Source organism: Schistocerca nitens, chromosome 9 (assembly GCF_023898315.1).
Source record: "Schistocerca nitens isolate TAMUIC-IGC-003100 chromosome 9, iqSchNite1.1, whole genome shotgun sequence".
NCBI lineage: Eukaryota > Metazoa > Arthropoda > Insecta > Orthoptera > Acrididae > Schistocerca > Schistocerca nitens.
Genome location: NC_064622.1, coordinates 14,079,547 through 14,093,546, shown reverse-complemented (window position 1 = coordinate 14,093,546; position 14,000 = coordinate 14,079,547). Strand labels below are relative to the sequence as shown.

Here is a 14,000-nt window from a genome sequence, read left to right as displayed (position 1 = left end):
AGTTGGTTGCTTTGAAATGGAAATGGCCAATTTCCTTTCTCATCCAGACCCTGTCTGAGCTTGTGCTTTATCACACACCCACCCACTCCCCACACACCCACCCACTCCCCCACACCCCCACCCTCCCTCACACCCCCACCCTCCCTCTCTCTCTCTCTCTCTCTCTCTCTCTCTCTCTCTCTCTCTCTCTCTCTCATTAAGTTATCCAATACTGCACTGGAGTACTTATGCACACCAAGGAATTTACAGTAGTTACTTTAATATGAGTAAGATATGGAAACTGCAAATATTTGGAATCTCACATAAATAAAAATGTACTCGTCACTTTGCAAACGGTCTGTAAGTTTTCAAAGCAGTATCAAAAGCTGGATTATAATATAAATTTTTGACGATTCAGCAACACATGCTTCTACATAAATTTATTCTGAAAGCCAATAAGTTTTGGTTGTGAGTTTGGTTCACTACCAAAAGTGAAAGTTCCTTGTGTTCCCTGAAACATGTTTAATTTCTGTTAACCATCTTAGCTTAATTCATGCATGAACATTTTCTTTTGCACAAGCAGTTTTTATGTGAGTTTTCTGATGCTAATATCACATCGTGTTTCACTCCCTTCCTAGCACTGTTCTTCTTCTTCTTCTTTTTTTCATACTCTCTTTCTCTTTTTCGTCAATAACTTTTCTCAGCATCTTTTTTTGTGTGTAGCACCCTCTTCTTTTTCCTTGTAATTAAAACATTCGTAAGAAATGTTTCCTCCTATTGGAAATTCTTTTTCATGTATTTGTTTATGTTTAGGACACTATTTCTGTGCCTTCCATTCTGCCCCTCCAGTTTATATCTCCACAGAGCTGTCATATAAGGGTTCTTCTGACATCTCATTTGTTTGGGCTTTACTCTTTTCTGCCTTCCTGTTGGTATCTGCTGGGCCTACTGTTTGAAATTGCTGTTGCCCCTTTTATTACAGATCACAACTACGCTTAAACATTTCCTCTCTTTTCTCAGAAGGGCACACACAGACATTTGACTGGAAACCTAAGACAAATATTTAGTTCCAAATATGTCTATTGGCATTCTACAAGTTCTCACCGCAAGACTTTTTGATACATTGTTATTGATGTAGGGTAAGCTTTTCCCAATTAAAAGTCAAATAAGTACAAAATAATCTTCACACCACATGCAACTGAATGATAAAATAAGTAACATTTGATGTGAAATACTTACGTAAAACTGTCTAGCTCTTTCGGCTGCCTGTCTATCTTCTTGAGAATTTGTTCGAGGCTCAAGCCATGCTGAATTCAGTGTAATGCTTACACGACCTTAAATAGAAACAAATTTGTGCTGTTACTAACAATGCTAGAAATCTGGTGGATAGTATAAAACAGGGAAATCAGATGCTTAGATAAGACTACTTGGAATCTCGTTTCACTTCTCACAATCGAAATCAAATGTATAATTCTTAGAATAGCACAAAACAGATAAATTTGGTATAATCTTCCTGCAGTTATGTAATTATGATTGCAACTACTTATTTCTTTGATCAGCTTCATCATTATCAGTGTTATTTCAAAATAATGTTTGAATTTACCTGTTAAATTATTTGCTAACAATTTTATTTTGCTTAACTGTTAAAGAAGCACTTTAACTTCTAATGGTGTTGCTATATAAACATTACTCCAGCTTAACTGTCCCTGAGAGGTACAGAGATAAATTAACAACTTCTCCGCCATGCACTTCACAGGAAATCATTGTGAAGATTGTTGACACTGGTTTTATGTAGAATTTTGTACGGCAGTCTACGAGAACAGTGATGTTGGTCATTGTCAGTGATGGAGCACTTGGGGCTGCCTGTCACGTTGTGCGCAGGAGGCGGTACCCGGACCTACCTGCGATTGGCGTTTGGGAAGTAGCAGGGTGGTCTGCAGTTCTGTGCCACCTCACCAAACCGTGTGGGGAAGTAACAGTACGGGTAGTGCGGTTGCATTTCCTGTGGAAGTTTCATTGCCAGTGGTGGTGGCCGAGGTTCGGAGGCCGCAGCAAGTTTGGTTGCTGGAGGGAGCGTGACTGTGGGCAGAGCCGGCGACATCCCAGTTGCTCGTTTACTGCTTCCTGGAGCAAGCGGAATGGTCGACACAGTACGGCCCCAGCCGCGTCCGGACACAGGGCAATGAGTCTGAACCTGAGACTTGTCAGGTAGGCAGTGGCTCGTGAAATAGAGCAGCGATGCATCGTGTAGCTTGTCAGCAATTGTCATTCTTTGCTTGACAGGTTCAGGAGACCTTTGAGCCAGAACAAAGTGGATGTCAGGAGATAGTTTATCTGATCAGATGGTGAGGAGAGCTGTGTCAGAGAGTAGATTGGCGCTGACCAGGGCACATAGCCGTCTCCAGAGCTGGGAAGGTTTATTGTTGCCTAGTTGCTCGACATGGAGCACTTGCCGTATTGCTGCCTCATTTGAGCATGCAAGCCGACGTAGAACTGTCTTTTTGGCTAGAGTGTACCCGGTAGATAAGTCCGGGGCGTCGACCATGTCAGCAATCAAGTCCTCCTGGTCATGTAGGTGGGTGATGAGACACAGAAACCTGGTTGACTCGTCGAGTTTGTAATGGTCGAACACTTCATCCACAATTTTGAACCAGGTTGTTACTCTGTCGGGATTAAACAGCGGCAGCATCGGTAAGCATTGTAGAATGTTTGGAAGAACAGACTGAGTTGACTTCGTTGGGGCACTGCCTGAATTCTGCTATTGTTGCTGTAGTATTCCAGGAGAGTGTGCCTATAGGGATGTGGCTATGACAGTTATTCGGGTGGCAGTGTGAAGGTGACACATTGTGGTTGAGCGCGATCTGTCACGACGCGGAAGGCCGACGCGGGTGAGACACTGTAATGTGTCGATTGCGGTTGTGGAATCTCAGCAGGTTGCGGGTGTGTTCAGATTGACGCATCACAGAAGACTGACATGGATGAGGCACCGAGATGTGCCGAGAACGGTAGCGGAAGCTCGACTGGAGCCGGCGTGGGGGCAACAGGTGAGAAAAAGTTCAAAGTTTGAGAACGCGTGTTAGTCCACAGAAAGCTCGATGTATGATCAGAGCTGGGGCCACCTGTGTTGCAGGGAGGCTGTGGAGGTGCAGGCTGTCCAGAAGCACAGTGTGGGAAATGATGTCAAACGTGGGACAGAATGTGTGAATGTTCATTGTTCATAGTCACTCCATTCAAAATGGTGTGCGGATAAGGTAAATGTCATGGCACAAAACACTGATGTGTAGCAGTGGGACAGAGGTGGAGCTCAGGCACAGATAACAAGTTATTGTTCCTGTTGCAGGCCGAGGTATCAAAGTAGGAACGCATGTACTGATGCTGAACTGAGGCAGGTGCGGGCGTGGTCGGATGCTGAGGAGGCAGACCTGTGAATGAAGCAGTTCCGGCCATGTGGCAGGTATCCACGTGGTACTGCATGGATTGCGGCGTGGAAAATCGTTGTTCTAGCGGTAGTAGGTTGTCCGACGAAGCATTTGCAGAAATCGGCATTGGTTCCACACTGCACGGAGATCCGTAAGAGGTAACTACACAGTCGATGAGGGAGGGCACATGTGGCGGGAACAAAGGCGTTTGATAGCAGGAGTCATGTGCACTCCTAACCTCTCTTATTGTTGCAGGCTCGAAAACGTCTGGCGAAATCGGCGGAATCATCGAGTGAGAGGCATCATATTGCAGTCCTGGCAGGTGTACATCGCCTGCAACATGATGCATGTCGATCACAAAAACTGGCGTTAGGCCCTGGGCTGAAGGCATTGTTCGAATGCTGTGTCGATGTAATACATGTGGCAATAACCGACGCGGAGGTCGCGGAAACAGTAAAACGGCGAAAACGGAAGACGTTACAATTCGGGGTCACCAGTGAGGAGAATTACCGGGTTGGTTGCACCAATAATCACACCCTTTTAGCAATAGTTCATTTATTAACCTTAACACATACAAGGATCACAAAGAACTGAACTGAACATGGCGGAACAGCCAAAGATAATGCTTAGAGTCCAAAGATGAATGCATATCGATGTTGGTATCGATTTCATTGGCGCCACAGGGTTATTGATTTCTTCCTTTCCCATATTTATCTCACTTCTAATGGTGTTCCAGGCAGCTTTACATTTTTTAAGAATTTAAAGTATAACCTTCATTTGCTTTCGCTTTTGCTGCTTTAATTTCAGATTTTTATATTTTTTTAAGTTTATATATCTATTCTCGTTTCTTGTTTTTTTTTGCTCCCTTCAATTTTGTCCTTCAGCATGAGTAGAAGGATTCTGATTTTATTGAGGTGCAGGGTGTACCACTTTTTTGTGTGTTGTGCTTTATGCATATTGCTACGGTTACATCTCTTAGTAATAAGAGGCCACTTACTGTCTAATGTATTTTTTATATTGGATATGAATACATAAAAGCTTTCATTTATATCTTTGTCAATGGTTAGTATTCTAGCCCATTCTATTCTACTCAGTTCATTTCTCATTACTTCAATATTCTCTTCCTTGAGAGCTTTATATGTAGTTAGCATCCTGGTATCATCAAGTGTCAGATTTCCAATTTAAAGCCATATTTCATCATAGTCAGATAGTCCTAATTTGATAGTATCCCACTCTACTTGATTCCTGCACACATTGCTAATTATATTGCCAAGGCATGCCTCCATTCTGGTCAGTTTTTCATTTAAGTAGTATTAATTTATTGATCTTAAAATATTTAGTATGTGTACCATAGTTTTTCTCTTTACTCTTACATCTATAGTAATGTCTCCTGTGATAAACATTTTATATTGTTTGTATCTGGCAGTCATTAAGATTAATTCAGAGAGTTTTTCTGTGAATATCTCCTCATCAGAAGCTGGTAGTTGGTAAACTGTTGCAATAATGAATTTCTGAGTGTGTATAACCAAGGCAGATGCTTCAAAAAGTCCTTCAACAGACAGGCTTGTGAGGTCTGTTATTGAATGTTTTAGATTCAAATTTTTGTTGATATAAATGGACACTCTACCATGGGCATTGTTTCGTGTATAGTATGCTTGTTGCCAGTGACTTGCAAAATGGTACAAATAAGTTTACTTCTGCTCTTTTAATCCAATGTTCATTTACACAGAGAATGCCAAATTTAATTTCCTCCAACCAGTACTGTAGTTCACTGGCTTTGTTTCTTAAGGACTGTTCATTTATATGTAACAAAAGTAATTCATTGTTGTTGCAAGGTGGAGAAATTGCTTACATTGGGCTTAGTTTGATTATTTACTTTAGGTGCGTTTTTTGTACTGTGTTCTGAGGCTCTTTGTTTTGACGAAGTTTGACACATTTCAGGCTTGGTGAGCCTTATATGTTTCCCTGATCTGGTTCTGAGTTTTGAGACATATGTTCTGGATTACTGATACAAGATAATTTGTTATTTAGCATACTAGGTATTTTTTGGGCCAGCAGTGTCTTTCCTAATCCTCTTAGGCCTTGACCATGTCTTGTATGACAAGTTCTTAAGCAGTTACAATTTTCAGAGGGTTGATGGTTACCACTGATACATTTCTTAATGTTAAAAAGCATTAAACTTTTAAACTGTTTGCAGATTGTTTGAAAATACTTGTTAGCTTGGGTTATTTCTGTGTTTACACATGATGATTCAATTATATCATAATGATGACGTATTTTAAATAATATATTTGCATATGTTAACTTGCCCAGTGTTGTCTTCAGAGCTGTTGTTGCTGCAGCTGTTTCATTATGGTACATATCATTGGAACCACCTATAAGAACTGCAAAGTCACTTCTTGACAAATTACTGCAATCTTCAGTGTTGGTGAGGATCTGGTTGAATCTTGCTCCAGGATTCACTATGCCTTCAATTTTAATGTTTTTTTGAGTTGTCAGGGTCTTTGTTTTTGTAGCCATCCCTCTTCCAAAACCATCAGAGTATATTCTGATGTGTGTTGTTTTTCCTCTTGATGTTTCTTAACTCTGTGTTCCATGTTGTTCTTTATCTGTTGCAATTGATACATTGTTTGTTTTACTCAATTTCAAAAAACAGGCACCATCAAATCTGGGTTGCTGCAAAATTTTTTTTTTTTTTGCTGTGGTTTTTATTAGATGTGTGGTTATCACGTAGGGATCAGTTGGAGATAACACACACCAAGTATCAATCACTGATATATAAAAAACATGCCAGTACAAGTAACACACTGAAAGTGCAGACTAGAACAAAGCAGTCCAAAGAATCAAAGTCACAAAGATAGGGCAATCTGTGCCAGAGATGCCACAGAGCCTGCCCCGGTAGTGTGGAGCATGGTAGAGGGAAGCTTCATTACACGAATTCGTAATCTTGGTGCCAGCATGGCAGCTGTAGGTGCTGGCTGGCGCAGGAAGCAGGGGCATCAGTGTCAGCGGTGCAGGAGTCCCATGATTCCAGTGGCCGCACAGGCGGAGACGCATCAGCCAAAGGCACGTCGGCTGCGTCGGGAAGTAGATCGGTGAGTGACCACACCAGTTTCAGTTGATTAACGGACACTATCTGTGGCCATCCATGTAAGTGGATGACGAATGTGTTCATACTGTGATATAGCGTGCGGTGAGGGCCCGAATAAGGCAGCTGCAGGGCTGCTCGCACAATGTCGTCCCACAGCATGACAAAGTCGCACGAAGCGAGGTCCTTGTGGACGAGCACAGGTGGGGAGGTGTGGGGGCAGGGAAGGGGGTTGCAGAGTATGAACGTGCTCAACCAGGGTGGGGACATCCTTCATTGTGGCTGATGGCGAATCCTTGATGCATTCGGTGGGAAGAAGGAGGGGTTTACTATATAGAATCTCAGCGAGTGAGGCATTCAAATCTTCTTTACGGGCCGAGTGGACACACAGCAGGACCCACGGGACGGCCTCAGACTGTTGGCCACCACGGCACATTAGCCCGGCCTCGGATGTTTGGTGCCACTGCTCGACCAGGCCGGTTGCTTGTGGGTGGTAAGCTGTGGTGTGAAATCTGGCTACACCGCAGAGTTTACAGAATTGTGCAAGGAGCGTGGACTCTCACCGGCGTCCCTAGTTGGTCGTCACAGACGGTACTGCTGAAGCGAGTAACCCACGACAAGACAAAAAAATGGGCGATGGTCATGGCCGTGATGTCAATAAGTGGGACTGCCTTGACCCAGAGGGTCACATGTTTCATGATTAACAAGATGTATCTGTAACGCTTGGAAGGGGGTAGGGGACCAATGATCTCGATAAGGACATTCTGAAAATGCCCCTTTGGAATGTCAATCTTGCCCAATGGAGAATGAGCGGGCCTGCCAACCTTGCTGCACAGCTCCAAGTGTGGCAGTCTTGCTTCATGCCAGGCCAGACGAAGCGCTCCGTAACCAGCCGCACAGTGGCTGGTGTCCCAGGGTGGGTTGAGCCGTGCAAGGCACTAACCCTATTACTAAGGGCGGTAGGGACCAGGGGGCGGAGTGAGCCTGTAGAGGTGTCACAAATGACATGGATCATCGACCCAGGTAGTATATGGGGCTCGACAGAGAACGGTGGTTCATTGTCTGATATTATTCACTGTATATCATCGACGTCGGCTTGCAGTTGGGCGAGCTGCTCCAGATTCAGCGGTGCGGTTAGCACCCAGATGTGAGGAAGGTAGTCTGCCACAACATTCTCCGTGCTGTGGATATAGCACACATTGAAAGAGTGCTGACAGATGTAGTCCATATGGCGGAAATGCCTTGGCAGAAGGTCCTTAGCCAGATTATGAATACCATCCACGAGTGGCTTGTGATCGGTATAGATTGTGAAAGGTCACCCCTCGAGGTCACTACGGAAATATTTAATCGCCTCGTATACAGCGAGGAGTTCACGGTTGAAAGCCGACCACTTGCATTGGCTTTTAGTCAGTTTCTCGGAAAAGAAGTGGAGGGGTTGGATGCAGTCGGTGGTGTGCTGCTGTAAAATGGTGCTCACAGCTGAGTCACCATCATCAGTTGTGATCGAGACACAGGCCTCAGTATCAAGGTGGGCGAGTGTGACGGCTTTGGTGAGGGCAGTTTTAAGGTTACCAAATGTGTCAAGCATGGGTTTGGTCCACTCAAACTTCCATTTCCGCATAGTGTTTTTGCTGGGGAGAGCATAGGTGAGGGCCGTTTGGACAGAGGCAGATTGAGGAATATGGCGGTGTTAAAACTTTGCCATACCATGAAATGACGAAGCGGAGCCTAATCCTCAGGGATAGGAAGATCAAGTATAGTTTCGACACAAGAACTCGTCGATCGGAGGCTGTTGGCAGAGACAATATGGCCTAGGAAGGTAACTGATGTGGAACACAGTTGAGATTTATCATGGTTGATCACCATGCCATTGGCAGCAAGGGCTGAATGGACTGCATCGAGGTGAAGTTGACGCTCCTCAGTGGAGGAGGAAAAGATCAGTATATCATGTAAGTAAGCATAGTCAAATGGCACAGGGAGCAAAATGGAATCAATGAACCGTTGCCACGTCTGTGCAGCATTTTTCAATCTATAAGGCACGTAACAGTATTCAGATAGCCTGAAGTGTGTGACGATGGCCATCCTTGGAACATCCGATGGATGCATAGGGATCTGATGATACACGTTGGAACAATCTAAAACAGAAAAAAAGTTAGAACCGTGGAGTAATTGTGTGAAATCCTGCATATATGGGATGGGGTAGATATCGATAATGGTGAGAGCACTGAGGGACCTGTAGTCTTTGCACATGCGTAAAGGTGCCATCCTTTTTGGGAACAAGGTGAACAGGCAAAGACAAGTTGTTATCGGAGGGGCAGAGGACGCCTGAAGCCAACAGATCCTGAACAATCTCCTTCGGGTGCAGGAGTCTGGAAGTGTTAAGGCACCTGGCCTTATAACGAATCCTATGACAAGTGCCATTACTGATGGTTGATACTGGCGTAGGAGGGTTGGCAATAGGAGTCAAGAGGCTAGCCGCAGGCAACATCGGTTCAGTGACCTTTGTGATCCGTGGCGGCATAGGTGGGGCATCGGCTGAAGTCGGTAATGGAAGACACGATGCAGGAGCGGAGCATGCAGGTGCATCTTGTAGATTCACAGGACAATTGCAGAAGCCGGTGCGGTCGACACGACCGGCGTTGCAGAGATGGCATGTGGGGAGCAGGGGCTGCTGTGATGCTATGCTTATTAGAATATGCTACCCAATGCATAGAAATATTAGATTCACAGCTCTGGAACTTCGTCGGCACGTGAAACTACCCCGAAGGTAATGACATACCACAGTGTCTTTAATTGGAAGGTCGTCTGCGTTGTGATTAGGCAGTGTGCACTGTCCATGTTGCGGCTGTTACTGTGCTGCCACGCTAGGCGGCGCTCATGTTGAACTGGGTAGGGTTAGGTGGCCATCCACGCGGCCATGTGTAAATAATTGTTCACTTTTAACCAAATTCAAAGTAGGTACACTTGTCCACTCGTGGTCGCAAGTGATATAGTTAATGGGGTCCGTTACACTTGCACCAAAAGATACTGGTAGATCCATTGTGGCGAAAACAATGTGAGCTGGCACACGAAGTTCGTAAATGACGAAAACAAGCACAAAATAACTCGCAGTGAGATGTCGACGGTTTTGGGGTCACCATTGTCGTTATCGTGTAGGGATCAGTTGGAGATAACACACACCAAATATCGAATACGCATTTATTAATCACTGATACATGATAAACATGGCAGTACAAGTTAAACGCCAAAGGTGTAGATTAGAACAAAGCAGTCCAAAGAATCAATGTCACAATGATAGGGCGCTCTGCACCAGAGACACCAGAGATGATTTAAATACATCTGCGCTTTTTGTGCCACAATCCATGTTGTTATGTTTCTTGTGTTTGTCTTCAGATGTAATTGTGTTAATTTCATTATCTTCAAGTCCATTTTAATTGGGGATGTTACATATTTTAGGCATAATAGTTTTCAACCTACATTCATTACAATTCCGGTTTTTTATGGTTATCTCCTGCCCCTTTAGTGCGGGATCTACTTTTCCACGTCGAAAATGAAATAATATGTTTCTACATTCCGTGCACTCAACACCACCACTCACAGTTTTCTGGCAATTTCGACAATGTTTATTGGTCCTGTCTGTCACTTGTATTTTTACTAGTCAAAGTTTCTATTACCACATCACTGTACAATGGAGATTCGCACTGTTGTTTTTGTTGTTTAAGTTCATCATTCTTTTGCTTTAACCCACGAATTTCATCTAATAGAAACGCTGTAATATCGTCTTTAGTGTATTTGCTCTTCACATTTTCGTGCGTTTCGTCTTTCAAGCAATTCAAACAGTACCAAGTCTTTCGTTTTGAACTTACTGTTGCACACTTACAATGGTAAACTGTTTCACATTTTAAACACATTATTCGTTTGTTGGCCCGTTTTTCACAATAGCTGTGGGAAAACGTCCAATTTTCTTGCAAATGTTCAGTGTCGGTCGTTGACGCTGCACGCTCAAGCTCATCTTCGTATTTTTCAGTGTTCGCACTTCTTCTTTCATCAACTTCTTTAATAATATAGCACACCAGACAAGCATTATCACAATAAATACCGATGTTTCGGACATTATGCACTTTCTAACGTAATTTTTAATTTTAATGGGAAAGCTATTGCACATGTCATTTTAGTTTGGCGCCATCTTGAAACCCATAATGAATAGCAGCATCTATTTCAAAATGACAGGTGTATTTTGTGATACAATGTTAGCTTTGACAGTGTAGTTGTTCCACAATAGGTATCTTTTTGAACAATCTGGACAGAATGGTGTTTTTAAAACTGAGTCATATAACATTCTCTTTCTTGATCAGCCTACAATTTGTGGAAAACACAAGAGTGACATACTACTGCACTTACCACCAACAGCAACAATGGTGAACATATGTATGAACAATGTGTAACGCATTTTGACCTCCTTAGTGATTTCGGTGAGAAGCAAATCTAGCCTCATGTCAACAAGGTAGTATTTGGTCAACTAATTCACATCTGCATAACAATATTTTGAGTCTTTATTTTCCTTCAATATCCTACACAGTTGTGACAACAGACATTTCTTTGTAATGACTAGTTTCACACATCATGACCAATTTTAAATCATGGCTTTGGGCGTAAGTGTAATCATATAGTCCCCACTAATGTACATGTGGGTAACTGAACATCCATTATTCCTAACCAATGATCATTACGTAGATATAAAATGATGAATTGCATGTGAGCATACAAAGTGAATTCTTTCCAGTCGAATGCAGCAAAGAATTAACATTGTATGCTCATATGCAATTCATCATTTTTATCTATGTAATAATTATTAGTGAGGAATAATTAATATTTGGTTACTCACATGTATGTTGTGGGGAACTGCATGATTACACTTATATCTAACACAGTGGATTGAAAATTTATATGATGGTCTTAAGCTAGTCACCATAAAGAAATGACTATTATTGCAACTGTGATGGATATTATAGGAAAATAAAGATTTAACAGTCTAGTTACTGGTCCTATCCACCATTAGAATGCTGGAACTTCATGAACGTATTGAGTGATTTTATCAGTCCATAAGCGCCAGGAATAATCAAGATGACTCCACTCATAATTCAATGCATGGCCCAGCTAGCTGGCCATGTGACAAGATACTCAATTTTCCTCCCACACTGTACATTGTCTACGGGATCTCGTCTGTCATCAGTGTCCGACTGAACGTTAAACTCATCCTCAATAGGACTTCTGTGGAGCACATATATGAACAGGTTCTCAACTTAAACTACTGACCTTACAGCCAGAACACATATGATCATCGAATTCACACAGTCGAGACACCTCCATGAATAGATCAGCCTAATGTTATGGTAGACAGCACATTCTGGACATTCTGGTCAGTTAAATTACTGGCTTGTTTACAGTTGGCGATGATTGCATGAGTATGATATGAGGGAAAATAAATTATTTCTGGCTGACAAACTTTTCGCAATTCCGAAGCAATGACAATATTTGTTCCCGGGTTCGATTCCCGGCGGGGTCAGGGATTTTCTCTGCCTCGTGATGACTGGGTGTTGTGTGATGTCCTTAGGTTAGTTAGGTTTAAGTAGTTCTAAGTTTTAGGGGACTGATGGCCTGAGAAGTTAAGTCCCATAGTGCTCAGAGCCATTTGAACCATTTGACAATATTTGAATATTTGCACATTCTGGAATGACATGCCAACTACAGCCACGAGAAAATGTCGAGACTCGAAGAGTTATGTACACTCATGAGAGAGATGTCACGAGCGACTGCCCTGGGAGTTGTGATCTTCCGCCGGCTGTGACTGCCACACCTGTGGCTGACAATAACACGCATCGAGGCAGCAATGGGGTGTGGCAGGACCTGTGTTGGTTTCACTCGCATTTCAGTGATGAGGCATGCAGCTGCTCCAGACATTGCAACAATCCAAATGCAAGGCACAGCCTAGATCACAGCACACAACAAAGCTGCCTATAGCTCAAGCAAGAGGGCAAATTAGTTTTGCCCCATCTACAACTGGTGGTGGTAGACTATATGTGTTAGTGCAAATCACACCTCCTTTGCATCACCTGCAGCATAAAAATGTTCCTTTTAAAAGCACTGCAAAATGAGAGCAATCTTTTTACAAAATGAAACATGTGTTGCTTGGTTGCCCATGTCTCACGTATTTCGATCTGCAAAACCTGTAGTGAATATATCTTGGTAAGCTGTCCTGCAGCTACAAGTTGTACAAAATTTATTGTAGAGTATTCCAACAGAGCTGTTTTTTATTTATCATTTTTATTTATTGCTATTGGTTTCGAGCATAGCTTGTTGTCAAACCATACCTAAATATAATCAAGTTATTATTGGTACATATGTTTACATATGTACATATAAATTGTAATAATTAATTGTGACATAATTTTTTGCATACACTATACGACGGTATATGCTATTTTTAAAATTGGAAGTACTTTTGTATTGATACATTACGTATGTTGTGACGAAGGAAGCTGGAATATTTTTACTTCCTCTCTTGTTTCGCCATCTGCATCCTTCAAATTCATTTTTTCATGTCTGACTAATTACCATTAACATACGTGAGTATAATCTGCATTTTCACAAAAGAGAAAGGTTTGCCCGCAATATTAAAGAATTTAACACGAGATCAAATTTTGTAATTAGTTATGTAATTGATTTTCTAATTTATTTTGACTATTCCTAGTTAATATCTTTTGTTATAGAATTAAATCGTAACTTAAATTCTACTTTTTACTTATAAACAAATATAAATTCTGAACTAATTATAAACATTTGGAAGACGAAATACTAGTAATCTTAAAGTATCCAATTGGCTCTATTCAAAAACATGTTAGCAAAGCCAGCTCTTAACTAATTCCAAAGCAATTTCCAGTTTCATCAAAAGTATTGTTCGTGTAACTATATTTGTTAATTTCATGATTTAAACAAATAATTCGGCTTAACCCTCGTAGTAGGAGGAACTGTTAAAAAGAAGGAAGTTTCCGATGTATTCAGTTAATTTAATGCGTTAAGTTTTGGTTGTAATTTCTGTATTTTAAACATCGAACAATGTGTAGTTTCAGTGCCGATTATTGTGAGGATATATAAGGACCCGATTTTTGTTCCCGAGACAGTCAGTCGTCCATGGCCGAGTTCAGACGCGGAAGCCATATTGGATAGATCAACAACAATGCATCAACTTAACTGTGAAATAAGTGTTAGACCAATAGGCCGCATGTTAAAGCAGTGACAGTGTCTGTTCAAACTATTTGAAAGACTGTGAAATGTGAGGGTTAGGTTTTTACTTCTCACAGATGTCCAACAGCAAACTGTTGTAGCAGTATGTGGATGTTTAGCTGCAACCTACTAATGAGGCTTATCGAAAGTTAAACAGTAGTTAAGTGGCCTCATTAAATGTGTTTATTGCGGGGTTGTGAAGGGTGAAAGTAAAGAACTGTGAAACGCAA

General features: G+C 42.1%; 1 protein-coding gene across 2 annotated transcripts in view; it reads right to left on the bottom strand.

The window, feature by feature from the left end:
* LOC126202985 (myrosinase 1-like) overlaps positions 1-14,000 on the bottom strand; it is a 485,330-nt gene that overhangs the window by 51,739 nt on the left and 419,591 nt on the right. For both annotated transcript variants that reach the window (XM_049937174.1, XM_049937175.1), the window contains exon 7: positions 1,219-1,313. In XM_049937174.1, the coding sequence (XP_049793131.1) occupies positions 1,219-1,313 (95 nt within the window). The remainder of the gene's footprint in view (positions 1-1,218; positions 1,314-14,000) is intronic.